The sequence below is a fragment of the Zalophus californianus genome, chromosome 9 (genome assembly GCF_009762305.2).
Source record: "Zalophus californianus isolate mZalCal1 chromosome 9, mZalCal1.pri.v2, whole genome shotgun sequence".
NCBI classification, from domain to species: domain Eukaryota; kingdom Metazoa; phylum Chordata; class Mammalia; order Carnivora; family Otariidae; genus Zalophus; species Zalophus californianus.
In genome coordinates this window covers 56,928,180-56,946,946 of record NC_045603.1, presented here as the reverse complement: position 1 = coordinate 56,946,946, position 18,767 = coordinate 56,928,180, and the positions used below count along the sequence as shown (strand labels likewise).

The window sequence follows — 18,767 nt, the reverse complement described above, 5'->3', positions numbered from 1 at the left end:
TAGACAAAATCACTTCCTCTTTAATTGCTGTTGAAGAAGACTCACACCATCTGCCTCAGAGGAGATGGGGGCATTTCCCTCTGCCCCAGTCCCTCTCCCCTCCCCAATTACCTGGTCCTTTGCAAAATATTTTAGCTGAGGAGAAAAAAAAAAAAAAAAAAAGACCGGAAACCACTGACACAGACGGTCCAAGGGCTGGATTGATTAAAGGAGGCAGGGCTGGGCCAGGTAAATCCACCCCACCGCCCCCTTCCTGGGGATGGGGAAGGAGGCCTGGAAACCCTCCCAGCCACCTCTCATCCTCTTAGCCCTGGCTGGGAGGGATCGTGGGGTTGAAGGACGGGTCTGGAGCTGCTCCAGTGGGAGGGAGGGGCTTGACAGGAAGAATAGTGGGGGAGGGGTCCCATTGCAGGGGTGCCCCCTACCCCAGATCACCACGGGCGCTGCACAGTCACAGGTACGCAGTCACGGTCACAGACACTCACAACCCGAGAGCACCCCCACCCCACCCCACCCTCTGCCCACCCCTGGCTTCCCCTACCATGAAACGCCCTCCCCAAGTCCCTGCCCGCCCCCGCCCCCTTGTTGGGGAACAAAGCAATAAATTACAAGGTCCCTCCCCAATCCCCTTAGCCCGCTCTGCTCCATCTCTTCTCCCTCCCAAGATAGTAGTGAGGAGGGACCCAGGCTCTTGGCTCCCCCGGCCCTTTAGCTTCCAACCATGGGTGGGTGTGGGGGGACGTCCTGATTTCCACTCCTCATGGTCCCTTTCACGGAAAGGGTTGGGGACCCCCCTACCCCCTTGGGCAGCAGGGGTCCTGCCCCTCGCTGCCCTTCCCCCTTCACTGGGCAGTGAGATTAGCATGGAAGGGGTGGGGGTCCCGGTATTGGCCCCAAGTCCCAGGGCTAGCTCTCCCACGTACTAACCCCTCCCTCTGGCGTGGCGTCGCCCCAGGAGCCAGCCTGGGTATGTGCTCCCGCCTGGGGATTGTCGAGCACAAGCAGGACTGGGTCTCCGCCTCCTCCACCCCTAGGGGGCGCGAGCGGGCAAATCCAAGCTCCCAGGAGCCAGTACCGCGACAGGGGGTCCGCTTCCGCAGACACCCATCTGGTAGACCCAGAGCAATTCGAGCGTGGAAACGGTGGAGAGGGGGCGTGTTGAGCTGGGGTCTCCATGCCTCGTTGGGGAGAGGGAGGTGAGTTTGTGTCTTCTGGGAGGCGTGGGGGCGGTGCCCTCGTGGGGGGAAGAAGTGCTCCCGTGGGGCGGGGTGCGGATTGGAGAGGTGAGTGGGTGCATCTGTCCAGCGGTCCACCCGATGTGGTCGTGCCCGGCCCGTGTGGGAGTGGGGGTGTCTCTCCCGCTGGGCAACTATACCAGCGCGACGGGGGCGTCGGCGCGGCCCATGCTGGCGGCGCTGCTCCGGCGGCGGGGGCTGGGCGTGGCGGTGATGCTGGGGGTGGTGGCTGCGCTAGGGGTGGTGGCGGTGCTGCCGCCCTCACCCGGGCAGCCGTGCTGGAGAAGGATGTCGGCGCACAGCTGGCTTCCAGCCTGGCGGGCGTAGAACAGCGCCGTGTGGCCCTGTGCGTCGCGGGCGGCCACGTCGGCGCCGTACTAGAAAGACAGAGACGGCCCGCGTCACCAAGCGACCCCGTAGGGCCGACACCCGCACGCCGTCTCTCCAGAATTTCCAGGCCCGCTGCCAGGGTCCTTTTGGGGATAGCAGGCTCCCCCGCACCTGGCTGGAGCCGTCCAAGGCCCCTTTCCTCCTGCCCCACGCACGTACCCACAACAGCAGCTGCGTGATGACAACGTGGGCGAGCTCGGCTGCCAGGTGAAGGGGGGAGCGAAGCTGCGGGTCCTCTACGCTGGTGTCGAGCGGCCCGTGTCGCGCATGGGCCAGAAGCAGGAGAACGGCGGCCACGTCCTGGGCCTGCACCGCGGCCCACAGCTGGCGGCCCAGCGGTTCCTCGGGAGTGTCCAGCGGCGCCAGGAACAGCAGCTGCTCGTACTTGGCGCGAATCCATGATTCACGCTCCTCCCTACAAGACCAGGGATGAACAGGAAGGGCTCTAGGGACCCTCACCCAGGACCTCTGCCCCTTACTCAGGAAAACCTCTCGGGAGCCGCACGTCCTAAGCGCCCCCCTTCCCTCACACGTACCGCGAAGAGTCCCGCGTGGGTTTGGTGCGGCCCCGCGTGTCGCTCTCCCACACGCGGTTGGCCATGTCGTTGCCAATGGCCGTCAGCACCAGGGTCAGCTCCCGAGGCCAGTCGTCCAAGTCCAGCGAGCGAACGCGGGACAGGTGTGTGCCCAGGTTCCGGTGAATGCCAGAACACTCGATGCAGATGAGTGCGCCCAGGTTCAAACTGGCCCACGTGGGGTCTGGGGAGGGAGTGCAGAGGTCAGCGCCCGGCGGGCAGGCAGCATGGGCACCCCAGCGTTCGCCCAACCCCAGCGAACCACACTCCCTCCCAGACCCCTCCGCTGCACCCTTGCGCTCACTGGGGGCCCCGCAGTCCACGCAGGTAGAGTTCCCCTTGGCGTTCCGGATCGCCTGGATGGCCACCGCTTCACTTTGGCTGTCTGTGCGCAGCTGCAGAGAGGGTTGGGGTTTGTATTGACTCTCCCTTGTATTGACTCCCTTCTCCAGACTCTTAAGACACTCACCTCTGCTCACCCCCAACCCTCACCCCGCCGACCCATTACCTTGACCTTGCTGCTCTCACAGCATTGCAGACTGGCTAGGATCTGACTTTCGATGGCCTGGACCCAGGCATCCCGCTCCTCAAAACTGGCTGCCTCAAAGTGCCACGTCTGACCAGTGCTGGACACGATCAGGAATTCGAAGTTTTCCTCTGAGTGGGGGGATGGGATGGGGTCATGAGGGATGGAGTTCAAATAGGGGCCACCTTGCCCAAACCCTTCCCCCTCTCCATGTCCATCCCAAGCCCCTGGGAGTGGGGCAGAAGGGTTGGGGAAGCGAAAGGTGGGGGAGAGCAGGAAGCCCGAGCACATGCAGGGGAAGGCAGGGGCACCCCCACCCCTCTGCACCCCAGCTGAGCGCCCCTCCCAGCTCCCCGCTTGTTACCTGCTTTATAAATATTTCTTAAACTACCAAAGGATTTTAGTTTCCACATTTTGCGCTTGGCTGGTTTCCCGAAGCGAAGGAGATAGAGATAGAATGGAGAGCAGAACAGAGAAAGAGACCAAGAAAGGAGAAAGAGAGAGGCAGATGGAGAGATGAAGAGAAATAGTGACAGAGTGCCAGAGACAAAGCAGGACAGACAGATGGGGAGAGAAAGCAGAACTAAAGTCAGTGGCCCCGGAGCAGAGTAGAGCGGAAGCCAAGAGCCATGAGAGTAGGCAGATCTGGAACCTGGGTCTGAGCACCCAGCAGAGAGCAGGGCGTGGGGACCAGTTATCATGACCAATGAGGAGCGAGGTCTCTGGGAAGGGAAGGGATGGTCAGGATCCGAGTGAACACAGGGAAAGGGGACAGAAGCTGAGTCACGGGCCTGGGACAAGGGGGTTGTGGGGTTCCAGAGAAGCTTCAGGGGCCTGGGGAGGTCCCTGAGGGCAGGAATGGGGACCACTGTGGTCAAGGGCTGTTGGGGGAGCTTGGTGATCAAGGGAACAGGGGTTGGGTGGTCACAGACTCCGGGAGCTGAGAACTCAATGGGTGACACTGAAGTCAGGTACTGAGTCACTGGGGGCCACAGGGGGTTCTGGGTGCAGGGTCTGGGATGATAAATGGGGTTGAGGGCAGGAACAGAAACTAGAGGGTCATTAAGAGAGGAAGCAGGAGCTACAGACCAATGGAGTCATTGGGTAAGGGAGTGGCAGGACTGGGAACTACTGGGTACAAGGCATTGTCTGGGGAATGGGAGGAAGGACGGGGCTGAGGGGTCTTCATCCATTTTTCACTAGGTCATGTGCACAGTGATAATGATAGTCAAGCACTCAGCTCAGGCACTTTTCCTCCTCCTGCAGGAGCTAGGCCAGGGATCTGGAGTTGGGGGTGAGGGTCCAGGGTGGGATGGAACTGCCCACCAGGGCCTCACCTTCAGCCTGCCCAGCCGAGCCTTCAGTCTTGGATGGTGTTGTCAATTTTTTCCTCCTCTGCTTCTTCACCATGGGAGAAGGAGGGGGTTCCCGACTCAGGGGGCTCAGGTCTCCAGATGGGGTACAGTCTTAGGGAGGGGGACACAGCGGCCTCAGTTGCCCCCTCCACAGATTTCCTGATTTCTCCATAGCCTGTCTCCTCCCCTGAACTAGCTTTTGTCCCCCTTCTCTCCAGGAGGTCCCCCTTGATCATGCCTGGGAAGGTGGGCAGATGAGTGGTTTAGAGTCAGACCTGCACTCAGATCCTGGCTCTGCCACTTACTGGCCTTGAGACCTTGAGCAAGTCACTTAATCTTCTGAGCCTCAGTTTCTTCATCCCTAGAATGGGGATAATAATCTCGACCTGACAAGTTTGCTGTGAAGATTGCCATTACCAATTTATTTGTGTGTGGGCGCCTGGGTGGCTCAGTTGTTAAGCATCTGCCTTCGGCTCAGGTCATGATCCCAGGGTTGTGGGATCGAGCCCCACATCGGGCTCCCTGCTCGGCGGGAAGACTGCTTCTCCCTCTCCCACTCCCCCTGCTTGTGCTCCTGCTCTTGCTATCTCTCTTTCTGTCAAATAAATAAATAAAATCTTAAAACAACAACAACAAAAACCACAATTTACTTGTGTGTGTGTGTGTATACAGTAAGTATATTGTACATTATGTTTGTGTATATATTGTATATACACACAGTAAGTTATAAATTGTAATTGTATATATATAGATTGTGTGTACATATATATATATATATATATACTCAAACACTCCAAATACTGATGGCTGACTATGTGCTAGACAGTGTTCTCAGTTTGTTTAAGCCTCAAAGCAACCTCTGAGGTAGAATCTATTATCTCCACTTTACAGATGAGGAAACTGAGGCACAGAGAGGTCAAGTGACTTGCCCAGTGGCAAGCCAGGGTTTAAGTTCAGGTGATTTAGCTCTAGAACCCACTCGTGTTAACCATTATGATAATCACAGTATGACTGAGCTTGGTGCCTGGCACCCAGCAGATGCTCAGTTTGTCCACTCACACACCAATTCCAGCCTCCAAGCTTCTACCCCAAGTTCCTTTCCCACCCACATCCCATTCACAACTGGAAGAGAGTCGATGGAGGGTGGGTCCTCACTGACCGGTGCTGAGGGCTCGGGCCAAATTCCGGTCTGGCTTCAGCAGGTGCTTGGATGTCTGGTCTGGTGGTGGCTGCAGGGAACTGGGGCTGGGGCTGGGGCTGGGGGTGGGGGTGGTGGCCTCTGTTGGAAGGGGAAGAAGATAAAGCTTCAGTGAGCCCCTTGGTCTTTGGGACCCACTCCTGGTGTAGTCCCTCGTTATCACCCACCTTCCCACTTATCCAGTCCCAGCCTCCACTTCCCTACTATTCCTCCCCATCCCCCAGCTCTGGTCCCTTTTCTGCCTCTCTGTCAAAGCTCCACTCACCGGGACCTTCACCCATCTGCACAGTGCTCATGTCCTTGACCAACCCATTGATACTGGCTGAGGGGCCAAAAGCAGAGATGGCTCTCGGGGGCCTCTTGCCAGGGACTTTGACTGTTGTTCGTAGCAAGTCCATCTCCTTGCCGTGGGTACTGTGGATGTAATCCTGGAGGAGCACAGGGGTTGCGAGTGTGGGAAGCCCGAGGTCCTTGGTGGTGCTGAGAAGCGGCCAATAGCGTATGGGCTAGAGAGGATCTGGAGAGGGAACCTGAGGGCTGACTGCGTGGGGATGCGCTTCTAGGGGGTGGGCTCCCCAGATGTGGCCCAGTACTATCTCCTCCAGAAAGCATTCCCCGAATGGCAGACCAGGTGGAGGTCCTTCCTCCATCCTCTCCCACTAGACTGCAAGTTCCCTGGGGGGATGTCTTTACTTTCCGCTCTCCAGCATGGGTACGTGGCGGGTGCCTAACACGTGTTTGCTGAACCTAAGAGAACGGGACTAGGGCTTCCCGGAAACGATGTTGATGTTTGTCGGAGGCTCAGACTGATAGAGGCAGAAGGGTGTTCAAAGCCAGCCAGGGTGGCCCAGCCAAGCTCTGCCACTCACATTAATGCTGGGGTGGTAGAGTAGGAAGCCATTACTGGACAGGGTCACATATTTCTTCTTCCATTCTTTGTTCAAGGAGTTGCCACTTCGCTTCAGTAAGAAGCTCTGGAGGATGGAAAGAGACATGTGGGAGAAGAGCCAGTCAAGACTAGCTACCCCCAGCCTGCCCCCAGTCCCTGGACCACTCACCTGTTTGATGGGGATGGCTCGCCCACTCCCTGTTGTCTCTCCCCGACTGTCCAAACTCCGCTTCTCAGAATCACTGCCCCGACGATTCTGGAACAGTTATTGGCATCAGTTAGAGAAGGAATAGAGGGATCCACTGATGGAAGGACAGGGAAGGCAATGGAAAGGGGCCCAACAGCGGGGTCTAGGGACCAGGGAAGATGGGCAGGTAACAGAGAACCAGAGGATGGGGGAGTCATCATGTCCAATACCGCGAAGAGGCTGGTCCTGCGCTTTGCGGCCCGGTGCAGGGACCCCGGGGTGCTCAATCCAGCCACAGCAGCTGCCTCAGCTCGGAGCTCCCGGTGACCAACATTGGGTGAGGATGGGAGGGAAGAAGAATAGTCGCTAGTGTGGCCCCCATTGCTAGCCTGGGGATGGATGAAAGAGTCAGCAGAACAGTTAAGATCGCCCCCACCCCACCAAGCTATAGTTACATTTAGTTATGAGGAATTCCAGACATTCCTTGATCTCATCGTCATTTGTTTGCATTATCGCTCATAATAAAACTCCTCACTGTCATATGCTTTCCATTTTGCAAGTATTAGGCCAAGCAACTTTCCTGAAACCTTGGGAGGTTTAGGTGTCTTGCTCGAGGACATTCCGAACAGCGTTTCAAACCTGCTTGATGTCCAGTCCAATGAGCTTTCTACAAATGGTGTCACTGCCATTTCCATTTGCCCCCCACCCCCAACCGCCTTGGTACGCGGTACCTGTTCTTGGATCACCAGTCCCTCCTCTGCATCCTACCAGCCCCTCTGTGGACCCTGAAACCCCAACTCACCTGCCCAGCTACAGGAGTGGAAGCAGCCGAGTGGCTCGGGGAGCTGGGCAGGGACTTACAGGCAGCCAGAAGCTGTTGCTGTTTCCGTAAGGTCACCACCTTCTGGGCCACTGAAGGAAGGGGGAGAGGAAGGGTACATGAACGGACAGATGGCCAAGACCACCCTTTGTCGCCCAATTTTGAGAAATCCCCCGGAGATAACATAGGCCCCAACTTCCTTGTCACCGTCATCTTCGTGCCACCTGGAGTCTTGGCAGCTCATCCAGCCCAGAAAGACCACGTGGTCACTAAGCAAACCTTCTCCAAACCTCCCTGATGCCGCCTCTCTCCCATGCAGGCCAGGTTGCTGTCACTCCCAGAGAGAGGCCTGGATGCCCTAAGAACATTGCAGGCCCTTCGCTCCCTGCTTCCCACATGTTCGGCGAGTCACGGTACTCACCCTCCTGGAAGACGCGGTCCACATTGAGCCCGTAGGTGGCACATGTCTCGTAGTAGCTGCAGCGCTTCATGTCTGCACACAGAGCCCTGGCACGAGCATCGCCCACCACTCGAGGGGAGGAGGCACTAATCCTGTCTGAGGGGGCAGGAAAGGGGCAGGATTGGACAAGGGCGCCGCTTCCCCACTCTTCCTAATTTCTTTTTCCTTTGGCTCCAGTCCCAGGCTGGGCACACTAAGGACAGGCGATGAGAGAATATCCCCTTCTTGTTTGAAGGCTGGGACCAAGCTCACAAGCCCCGCGGCAGGAGGAGCAGGTGGGTGAGCTCTGTGTATGTGTCTTCAGGGAATACTTGAGAGGTGAGCAGGACTTCTTAACAAGGTCTCAAATGACTGAGACTCCCAAGTGTCCTGTCACCCTGCCCTGCAAATCCAACGAACCCTGAGCAGAGTGGGAGTTCACCTCGGAAAAGGTTGAAAGTCCACAGGGAACAGGTGGACTGTTCACTCTGCAGCAAGGAGCCAGGAGGCGAGTGGTGAGGGGAAGCAGACTCCTGCAGGATAGGCATCCAGGCAGAAAGCTGAGCCAGCTCAGTGCAAGGTGGGTACTGGAAAAGCTTTTCCTGGGCCTGCTGGCATCTGAGAGCCTCTGAATCACTTCTTTGAGAACTCAGACTTTTCTGCCCTCTGTATTTTCTGCATCATTTCGTTTGTGTTTTCTCTTTTTTAGATACGTCCCTTTGAAAGGTGTTAGCCTGACCCAGCTGTAGCGAGGGGAAGATAGAAGGCTTTCTGTCCACACTAGAGCCTGAGATTTTCTGTTTGCCATGGTGGAGACAGGAAATGGCAGGGTGAGAACACAAAGTAGGTGACATCTCAGAGGAGTGGTGACTGCTCCTATAGCTGTCCCTTCCTTCCTGTAGGGTCCTCTTTTCTCCACTCAGACCCTGGGACATTTTTTTTGGTTTAATGACTCCCTTATTTGGAGACAAGGCTCCTTCCAGAGGGTTCCTGCAATCCAAGTGGCCATTTCCACACCTTACGAAGCTCTCACCTGTGTTGGGCAATACCTCAGCAGCCATCTCAAGGACTCCCCTGAAAGCAGTGCTTGCCCAGGCCCTCCTTACCTTGTGTACCCACCAGTGCCAGTGCCAGGCCTCCTCGTCCTTCCCCCCGAAGGGAGCTCAGCTGCCCATGGAGACGGCTCACGGCCTGGAAACTGTTTTCATCCTCCAGGCTGAAGACCAAGATGACAGCATCTGCCCAGCCTGAGAACTTGCGGGGGGTGAGGGAGCAAAAGGGGGGTCAGACAAGTCTACTCCTCTGAACACTATGTCCAGGGAGGTCTGGGGAACTAGAGCTTTCTCCCTTGGCCAGTGCTGACCCCAGCCAGCCTGCCTACCCCAACATCTCACCCCTCACCTTGGCATCAGGTGCCCCAGCTTCCTCTCGGATCAACACCAGATGAGTCTGTCCATCCACCAACATCTCTTTCTTGTGTTGCTCACCTGTCCGGAAGGGTAGAAGTGGTAGTAGGTCAGAGGTCACAGGTCACCAAGTTTCCCCACGCTCCCTGTGCTTCAGCTATTGTGGCTTCATCCTTTCCTCTGGTCTCCATAGCTGCCTAGTCATTGATCCTGGATTCCTGACCCAAAACATTAGCTTACTATGGCTCCTGAGAACTCACTTTCTGTCTTCTCCAGCACTTGGTAGGAACCGGTCAAGAATCGATGGATGAGAGATGACTTTCCACTCCTGGTGTCACCCAGCACACCCTGAGAACACGGTTGTGGAGCAGAGATGGTGAGAATTAAGAGGAGGTCAAATGTTTGGGTCTGAACACTCCCAAGAACTCAAAGAGATTGGCAGTGTTAAATCATCCAAGCTGGATCCTGCAGGGACTGGGGATGATGATTGGTCAGGAGAGAGCATTCGGGAAGATCAGGTGAGTGGGATAAGAAATGATCCCAAGCTCAAAGTGGATCCCAGGCTGAAGATTCTCAGCAACCCAGTATCGCGCACGCGTGTGTGTGTGTGTGTGGGGGGGGGGGTGATGTCACAGCGCTAGACCCTGGTTGGAAAGTTTTACCCAATTCAAGGCAACAGAACATGAAGGGCTAAAGGGGAGATGCCAGAAACGAGGAGAAGCTTGGACAAGGACCATGAACAAACAGGAAAAAAGAAGCTAGAGGAGAAAAAATTGTAAGGCTATATCAAGCCCCAGGAAGGTGGTAGACTCTCAGGAGTACTAGGAAACTATCCCCCATTCCCACAGAGAGAGGGAAGGGAGGAGGTGAAGGGGAGAGAGTTGAGAGTGCGGTGGGGTGGGAGTTCAGCCTTCATAAAAACTAGGGGACTGGGTTACCTACCAGGCGCAGTTCAGGAATGGAGCGGCTCAAAGTCCATTCCTGGCTATTGACCACAGCCTCTGTAATAAGAAAGGAGCCATTAAGAGAGGATGCTCCAGGCCCAGGAGCACCCCCGCCCCTCAGCCACCCCTCCTCATTTTGCAGCTTCCCTTAACCCCCAGGACTCTGCCTGGGCTGGAGAACTGTGTGGAAAGGCTAGGTTCGAGAGTGGTCCTCAGTCCTCCCATCCTAGCCGCTCTCCCCACAGCTGTTGCTGCCGCTCAGTGGTTGCTTAGCAACGGAACCAGCTAGACAAAAATACTTCAGCTGGCATCTCCTTTAAAGCACATCCCCAAACGTAAGTCTGCCCCAGACCAGGGACCAGAGTTCTGACAGTGGCCGGTTTTTCCCTCTGGAAGAACGGGAGAGGGTCTCCTTCCTACCGGCCTGACTGGGATTCCAGGGCAGATCCTGGGAGGAGGGGCTGGGACATGGGAGGCAATGGGTCTTCCTCAATCTCCATTTCACAAGAGAGAAACTGAGGTGAGGGATATCCCTCCCCCTTTTCAAGGTCAACAGCATGGTGGCCCTGACCGCTTCCCACAGTCCAGGCAACGGAGCTTGGACTTGCCTAAGCTTCCCTCTCCCATACCTTCCCCACAAGCACCCGCTGAAACAAGTGTGGGGAAGAGCTCCGTTCCTTGGCCGAGGGAAGCCTCAGGCCTGGGGGCGGGGGGTGGGTTGCTCCTTCCGCCCGCCGCGTCCAGCCCCCGCGCCTGACACCGGCCGGACGTTCCCGGGGCGCCGCAGCTGCGGCGGGAACTCTGGGATCCGGAGCCATCTGCTCCCACCCGCTCCAGAGCCAAACCCCGGGGGCCGCCCCCGCTCCCGAACCTGCCTCCCCTCCGGGGAGTGTGAACCGCACCAAGAGTCCCTAGCCTCTTTCTTCCAGAAAAAAAGAAAAACACCCCCCCCCCCCGGAAAAAACCAGTACCTTCTCAGCACCCCCTCCCAAGTCTCCGGGGGTAAGAATTGCCTTTGCAGCAGTTCCGTCCCCCTGAGTCACTCCTGGGCAGCCCCCTGGGGGTTTCAACGCCGCTGTGGGGCCGGGTGGGCAGTGGGGGAAGTGAAGCCTCCTATCCGCCCCCTCTCACTTCACATTCAAGTATTCATCACGTTCCAGCCCCCACGCACTCCCGTACAGCCCACTCCACCTTCACTGCATGGAAAGAAACAAGAGTCCCTCCCTGCTGCCTCACCAGCCGGGTCTCAGCCCAGAGAAGACCTATCCCTGGCGAGGAGTTGCCTGCAAGGTCACTCTCATGCCACCTGCCCCAAGTGCTCAGGAGAAACTGAGTCTTCCTCATCTCCTTCACCTTCAATATTTGTTTAGGCAAGGCAAAGCTATGTTCCCCTGCTCCCAGAGTCCAGCTGAGGCTAGAAGTGGGGTCTGGGGCTTCTCTGGGAGCAATTTCTTACAGTCACTCTGAGCAAGGGCATTATTTTCCCAGAAAGCTCTGAGGCTTTCTGGGTCCCTCTGAAATCAAGTCATCTCTCATGTGGCACAACGTAGCTACCCACCCCCTTTCAGGACCTCTTAGGCTTTGCCCCAGTCCTTGGCAGAGGAGTGAATTTGGTTCGTCCATCCACCCAAGAGAGAAGCTTCCCTAGTTCAATCCTGCACACCTCTCCTCCACCCCAAACTGACCATTCCACGTGCCCTCCCCTCCCTGTTCTCAGACCCTGTCCTACTCACTAGGGGAGGCGCGGAGCTCTGCGCCCAGCAGCTCCCTGGACCCGCTGCCAGAAGACAGGCCCGGGGGTCCAGGAGGGGGCCCGGAGCCAGGAGGCCCCCCTGTGCTCTTGGTGAAGATGCCGCTGATAAACTTGAGCATCTTGCGATCTCGAGTGGATGCTCGGCCCCCCTCCCGGCCCCGTTTCAGCCCTGGAGCTGGAGGCTCCAGAGTGATTGGAGGTGCAGGCCCAGTGGGCTGCGCGGAGGCGGCGGTGACAGCAGCGGCTGGAGCCGGGGTTGCTGGGAGGGTTAGCGGAGGAGGAGAGCCAGCAGGCGGTCCCGGGTGCAAGTCACTGTTGTCCAAGGTCTTACTCTTGCCTTTCCGAGGGGACAGCTTCCCTCGGGCTCCCGACCCAGCCCCGACCCCACCGGAGGTCGTGGCTGCCGGTCCTCCTCCCCCGGCGGCGGCGGCGGCGGCGGCAGCGGCAGCGGCAGAAGCTCCAGTCCCGGCGCTGCTCTTTGACCCCTTGACCCTGGGCTTGCCTTCGCTCTCGGGCCATGACAGGCGGCTACCGGCGCCCTTGCCCCCGCCGGCTTTGGCGCCACTCGTGGTTACGGTCTTGCAAGGCTTAGGAGCCGGCGGAGGAGGCGCCACCTTGAGCCTCCGACTGCCGGTGCCGGGGTGCGGGGAGGACGAGCCTGGGACGCCGCCGCCCGCCCGGCCTTCAGGTTCCGGGCCTCCCCAGCTCGGGCTGCTGAGCAAGGGGCGCCGGGAGGAGGGGGCGCCCCCGGGCTTAGGATCAGGGCTCAGCCCCCCGGAGAGCTGGGGCCCCGGAGGGGCGGCCCAAAGGGAGAGGCGGCGGCCGGGAGCAGGGGAGACGGGGCGGGCCGGACTGGCCGGAGCCGGGGACAGGGCGGGGGGCTCGGCGCCCCCGGCGCCCGCGCTGCTCGTGCTGATCCACAGCGCATCCTGCCGGTGGAAGAGACGCTCGTGCCGCTTCTTGCCGGGCTCCTCCGCGCCTCGGGGGCTGCCAGGATCCCCGGTCTCGGCACCTCTGGTCCCGGTGGCGCCGGCTGCGGCCGCAGACGGAGAAGGCGGCGGCGGAGGCACCGACTCGAGCTTGACCAGGGTCAGCGAGATGAGGTAGGTCGTTGTCCGGCGCTGAAGCGCGCCCGCGCCCCGGCTCATGGGGCCCCGAGACCCCCGAGCTGGGGAGGGGAGGGGACTCCCCCGGACTGCCTCAGGGGGGCCCGGCCATGGGGCCGCCCTGCTCGCTGCCCCCAGCCCCCGGACCCCGCTGAGCCCCCAGCCCGGCTCCGCTGTCGCCGCCGCCTCCGCCGCCTCCGCTTGCGACCCCCTCCCATCACACGGGGCGCCCCCTCCCCATGCTCCCCGCCCTGCGCCCCCACCCCGTTGGAGCCCCGGGACCTTGGTGCTGCTCCAGGGAGGCGCGCCGGACCTTGCGCCCCTGCCTGGGTGGGGGCGCCGAGATGGGCGGAGGAGGGCGGGGAGGACAGTAGTGGGGGCAAATAGGGGAGAGGGAGGAAAAGGGGACAGAAAAGAGGGACCCGAGGCTGGGGGAGAGGAAGAACCGGTGCGGGGGAGGCAGGGGCGGGGAATGGGGACTCAGGGGACAGGGGCCGTGGATGGGGGTCGGAGAGGGGATCTGTAGGAAGGTGGGAAGCTAATGGGCTGGTCGTGCGGGGGATTCGCAGGGGCGCGGGGGGATGCTGGGGATAGAGATACAGGCGCCGGCGGGGGAGGAAGGAGGGAAGCCTTAGGGGGTGGGAACCCACGGGTCTGGGGTCTGGGAAGGAAGGGGCGTGAGATCCGGGCGAAGGGTCCGGGGGGCTCGCCGGGGCTCGGCTCGGTCTGGATGCGCGCTGTGTCCGGGCGCTCCCCTCACATTGAGGAGGAGGCGGCCCCCCGCCCCCCCATCCTATCTCCCCCCCCAACCTTCTCTCCACCAGCTCGGCTGTCTGAGAAGGCGGTGCAAAATCCAGGACTGGATTTCCCTCCCAAATCCTGGGCTGGATTTCCTAGAACTTGGACTCACCTACTCCAACAATCTAGCCCCCTCCCCTAGCACGCCACGGTTAGGGAGCGCGACTGTTGGGTGTGGCATTTAGGGACAGGGGTAAAAATCAGTACACGGGTGGACAGGCCGCAGGGAAAACGGAGCGAATTTAGGGGTCACTGCCAATTCTGGGGAAGTTGAAGTGGGGAAATGGGGAGACCTGAAATCCCTTTCCCAAGACCCCTTGTCTCCCCCAGGTAATTGCACGCATTCTTTTTCCCATCACCCAGCCGCCCGGCCCACCCCACCCCACCCCCACACGCAATAAACTGATGGGGCCACGACTTAAGCCCAACTGTCCCAAAGTGAACTTGGAAAGTGTTCCCTGGGGATGGGGACAAACATGGAACTTAGCAGGGTAGGAAGGAGGGGGGGGTGCCTTAGGAGGGGAGAGATTCGAGGGCTCCAGGAGCCCAGGCCAAAAAGTGAGTCAAAGGCTCCAGCTTGAGGTGGAAGGAGAAGGACTATGTCTACAGATTGACACCCCCCATACCAAAATGCCTCCAGTCTCCATAGCAACCGTAGCTCCAAGAGTGCCTCAGAATCAGCGGGGATAAGCAGAGAGAAGAATCGGTGTGTATGGTGGGTGGGGGTACCTGCCAGGGGACTGGGGGTTAAGGGAGGCACCATCCTCCAATCCGGTTACCCACATGTGGGGTATTTAGTATCCCTGAATATAAGGACCCCTTCAGTTGAGGCGGAAGCCGGCCTCTTTTGGGTTCCCATTCGGTCTCCTAAGGTTTTCAGCGTGGAGCCCTTTTAGAAGGTTAAAGAGGAGATAGAGAGAATGGAAAACGTCTGTCTGCTCTATGTCCACCACCCTTCTAGGGACCCTGGAGTTCAAGACTCACTGTCCTCTATCCTGGGGAGAAGGTTGAAGGGGATAGGCCAATGGGGAATGGAGGCTGAGACCTGTCAGGGATAGGCCAGAGTGGTGGCAGGCCTTCACGCAGGCTTGGAGACCCCTCCCTGGACTCAGGGAGTCTCAGCATTCCCCTAATTTGGCGTCCCACCCTCCTGACGCAGCTGAGACTATAATAAGTGCTGTCGTGGGCGGCTCTTGGAGGCAGGAGCCGGCAGCGTGCTTGGCCTGGTAGGGGGTGAAGGGGGGTGGTGGTACCAGGATGCTGGATGCCCTTTGTTTTCCCTGAGACCTGTACCCAATCCCTCTTGAGTCCTGTCCTGAGGTCAGCAGCCCCCTCTCCACCCCACCCCAGGAGGACACCATTCCCAGGACAGGGGACCCTTCAGTAGCCTTTTCTGAATGTTCTGGAAGAGAGGGTGAAGGAGATTTGCTATTTCTGCCTTAATTTTCCTTCCTTCCTTTGGTGGCCTCAGTCTTCCTTTATGCTCAGTGGGAAAAGAATCCTGACTCTCAGGGAAGGAGTGGGACAAGTCACTTGTGAAGAGTGGAGTCTTCTGGGCAATTTCAGCCTCCACCCCTCCTAACTCCCTCCTCCAGAGCTAAGTGTAGCTCCTCCACCCTGACTAAACCTTTTTCCTCCCCCTCTTTTTTTTTTCTACAGGGGTGGGCCTTGGAGTTCCTTCCTAGGAGGCCCCATGGGGCCACTCCCCCTGGGTTTGCCTTTCCACCCACTGAGGCTGTAGGAAAGGTGTCAGCCTTCGTTCTTGGCAAAGGGTGGGGACGGGAGGTGAGAGGGGCACTAGCCTCAGAAAGGCAATGGGAAGGGGATCAGACTGTCCCCTTAGGAACCCGAACCAAATGTTCCTTCCCCAAGTTACGATCTGGTGGCCTCTACCATCAGAGGGTCTGGTAGCAGGTGTCTCTGATGGAAAGAATGGTCTCTTGAACCCCCACCCCCACCCCAGGTAGGCAGCTGAGACTGGAGCGGCTGGGAGACCAGGCTATGATGAAGGATGTACTTCTCCCAGACACCTTTCAGGAACAACATGGCTGGCTTTTGTCAGCTCTTTGCCACCTCAGAGGTAAATGAGAGGAGGCTAGGCTGGAGACGACTTTCAGTTCCACCAGCTCCTTAGCGGTGGGGCCCTGTGGATAGAGAGAAGCTGTTCCTGCCAGGGCCCCCCCACAGACTGAAGGCTGGGGTGGGCAGGAGGATGTGGCGGATGGTGTTGCCATGGCAGCACTTCCTCCCTGTGTTGTCATCACTTGCTCTAATGGCACTAAGGAGGTAAAGCGGAAGGTGTGTGTGTTGGGGGTGGGGGGAAGGACAGGAACAGGAGCATGGGGAAGAGAGGGGGCCGAAAAGAGTCCTGGGGACTTCATTACACTTTGGTTACAGTATGAGTGGTAGTGTGTGCCTGGGAGCCTGAGATTCTCTGCATGGTGTATTTCAACGTGTGTGTATTTCTCTCTACAGCTGGAGAACAAGAGGTCACTGATCCTTTGTGGGTCCTGGGAATGAGCACATTATCCAGTCCCAGAACCTCCTGCCCCACACTGCTTCCTGCCCTGGACTCCCCAGGCACGGTCCAAGGCTACCCTGGGTCTGTCACGGCCTCCCTTCCCCATGCTCACCCACTTCTCCATTGCCAAGAAGGTCAGCTCAGCAGTGACTTGTATTTTGATCCCCTGGGAGAAGGATCAGAGTTGGGGAAAGAGGAAGAACGACACCTCCCATATCTTTTTTCCATCCTGTCCAAATGTATTCTCCCCCCGAGTCCCAGCTCCATCTAGAGGACTAGGAAGTGGCTGATTGGGAAGTGATGTATGGCACAGCAAGCCCTTCTATGCCTCCACTGGCCCCCGATACACCCAAGTTGGGAGCTAACCCTTCTCTTACCTCGCACACTGTCCAGTGAGGCTTGGATGCTGTCCCGAAGTTCAGGATCGCCCACCCTCTCTGCCAGCTTCCTGAGGCGGCTTAGAGACTGCTTGGCCACCTCATGTCGCCTGACTTCTGCTCTCACTGCAGCGACAGCCAACTGCCTCTGGGCATGCATGTTGCCCAGACCTGTCTTGCCAGGCTAACAGCAACCTCTGGCCTTGAAGCCCATGGCCCCGTAGTCCTCAAAAACCAGAAGGCCCCTTCTGCTGTGCCACAGAACTCCTCACTCTTGCCCGCCCTTCCGTCTGTCGGCCTCACTTCCTGACTGGTGAGTTTCAAACCCACAGCCCGGGACAGCACTACCTGCGGAACCTCCCACCCCCTCTAGCGTTGGCCCATGAGCTCTGCCAGCCAGCCCCTGCTGTACGTCCTCAGCCAGGTGGATGGAGAGACCTCAACGAGCATCCTAGGGCCTCCTGTGGGAGGTGGCTAATTAAGATGGGTGTTGGTGCTAGGAAAATGTGCCAAGCCAGGCCCCAGGTGCAATCCCAAACTCTTGGTGGGCTACAGATTTATGCTTAGTCTCAAACTCTGACAGGAATGTATACACACTTGGTCTCTCACCCTAACAGCCCTGCATTCCAGCTCGCAATTGTACTCACCACCCATTCTGTACCCACCACATCCAAAGAGCTCATATACCTACATCTTGCTCCAGAACCCTTCTTCAGTCAGCTGCCCCACTGTAACCACCTCCTGCTTAAAAAGGTCAGGTAGTTATAAGGAGAACAGGTTATGGAGGAGAACAGCAACTATAACCAGACAAAACCACCATGCTCTCTCAATTACTTTCATAATAATTGTCTGGAACAATAGTTTACGACACACTTTCAAATATATGGTCTTTATGATAGGCCCAAGGGGTGCAGGAAAGGAAGCCAAAGTTCAGAGAGGCCAGTAAGAGGTGAAAAAAAAAATCTATGGAAATCTATGGGTCTAGGTCTTTTTTTTTTTTTTTTTTAGATTTTATTTTTAAGTAATCTCAACACCCAACGTGGGGCTCCAATTCACCACTCTGAGATCAAGTGTTGTACGCTCCCCCGACTGAGCCAGCCAGGCACCCTTGTGAGCCTAGGTCTTCTGATTTCAACTCTGATACTCTTTTTCACTATACCACCCAAACAAGATGCCTGCCAACCAGTTCCCCTTATCTTTAATACCATTGTCTTGCCCTTGATTTCGGACCTGAAAGAGAAGAGGGTGGAGGAGGAATTTAAGGACAGAATGAAGATGCAGGGGGTATGTGGGGGGTGTGTGTGGCTAATTTGATCTAATCACTTTGTTTCGGGACTCAAACCTTTCTGGCCCTGCCAAGTGTCTTCTCTCCTGCATATGTTCTTGATACTAATTTATGAAGGATAGAGGATTATAACTATGTGACTATTTGTATAGTTGGAGATAAGGGAATTGGGGGCTGGGATTACCCACTGGAACTTATAGCCTGATGAAAATAACTAACACTGAGCGTTGACTGTGTGCCAAGTACTGTCCTAAGCATTCTGCATATATTAACTCATTCAGTTCTCACAACAACCCAAGAGGCAGGTGTATTGTTATTTATCTCTATTTACAGATGAGGAAACAGCCACAGAGACCCAAAGGTTACGCAGCCAGTAAGTGGCAAAGTTGGAACCCATGCAGTCTGGCAGTTAGACTACTGCTTCAGCAGTCATAGAATCTAAGTACATACTAACTGAAGTCATCCTGTGGGGTTGCAGGGAGGTTTTTTGTGTTCCCATTACCACTGTTTCTCTTGGGGGAAAGAGGAATTATGACTTTTCCCATATCCATGAAAAACATTTATTCAATAATAAGCATATTGATCAACCTCTATGCCCACCCCCGTGAAAATGTGGAGACTCCTCCTTCCCCTAATATTTATTAATATTCCTTCACATTCCAGACCCCTCCCTTGGACTTTTTTTTTTATAAGCCCTGGATCAGGCACGTGCTCCATGTCTGCGCGGTGGCTTTGTCATGTACAGGAATGCCCTCGCTCGAAGCAGCTGTTCTTCACACTGAATTTCTAGCATATTCACACCCAGTTAGGAGGGGATATGGAAGAAGAAATGTGTACTAGTGGACACACCTGCAAATGTGTGACGGTTTGTTGGATGTTACTGTGCCCAACCCGGGGCCTCCGTGGTCGGGCTAAAAAGCTCGATGTTTTGCTCCTTTGGGTGTTCCCGAGTGTGATGCAATA

General features: G+C 57.3%; 1 protein-coding gene and 1 long non-coding RNA gene across 4 annotated transcripts; one reads left to right on the top strand and one right to left on the bottom strand.

The window, feature by feature from the left end:
• AGAP2 (ArfGAP with GTPase domain, ankyrin repeat and PH domain 2) lies at positions 1-16,829 on the bottom strand. 3 transcript variants are annotated; one of them, XM_027593003.2, is made up of 19 exons: positions 11,698-13,654; positions 9,963-10,021; positions 9,281-9,368; positions 9,016-9,101; positions 8,721-8,868; positions 7,597-7,731; positions 7,158-7,267; positions 6,586-6,744; positions 6,338-6,424; positions 6,149-6,253; positions 5,545-5,707; positions 5,241-5,360; positions 4,064-4,192; positions 3,091-3,150; positions 2,709-2,857; positions 2,505-2,595; positions 2,162-2,384; positions 1,785-2,040; positions 1-1,612 (listed from the first exon to the last, which is right to left on the bottom strand). In XM_027593003.2, the coding sequence occupies exons 1-19, from the start codon at positions 12,863-12,865 to the stop codon at positions 1,370-1,372; spliced, it is 3,579 nt and encodes a 1,192-aa protein (XP_027448804.1). In that variant the 5' UTR covers positions 12,866-13,654; the 3' UTR covers positions 1-1,369. The 3 variants fall into 3 exon arrangements, with proteins under 3 accessions (XP_027448804.1, XP_027448806.1, XP_027448805.1); XM_027593005.2 differs by lacking the exons at positions 3,091-3,150; positions 11,698-13,654 and adding an exon at positions 16,520-16,829; XM_027593004.2 differs by lacking the exon at positions 3,091-3,150.
• On the top strand, positions 12,712-16,509 carry LOC113921785. The gene is made up of 3 exons (XR_003519803.1): positions 12,712-12,820; positions 15,585-15,701; positions 16,097-16,509. It is a non-coding gene; the product is annotated as an uncharacterized LOC113921785 (long non-coding RNA).
• Positions 16,830-18,767: the final 1,938 nt, after the last annotated feature.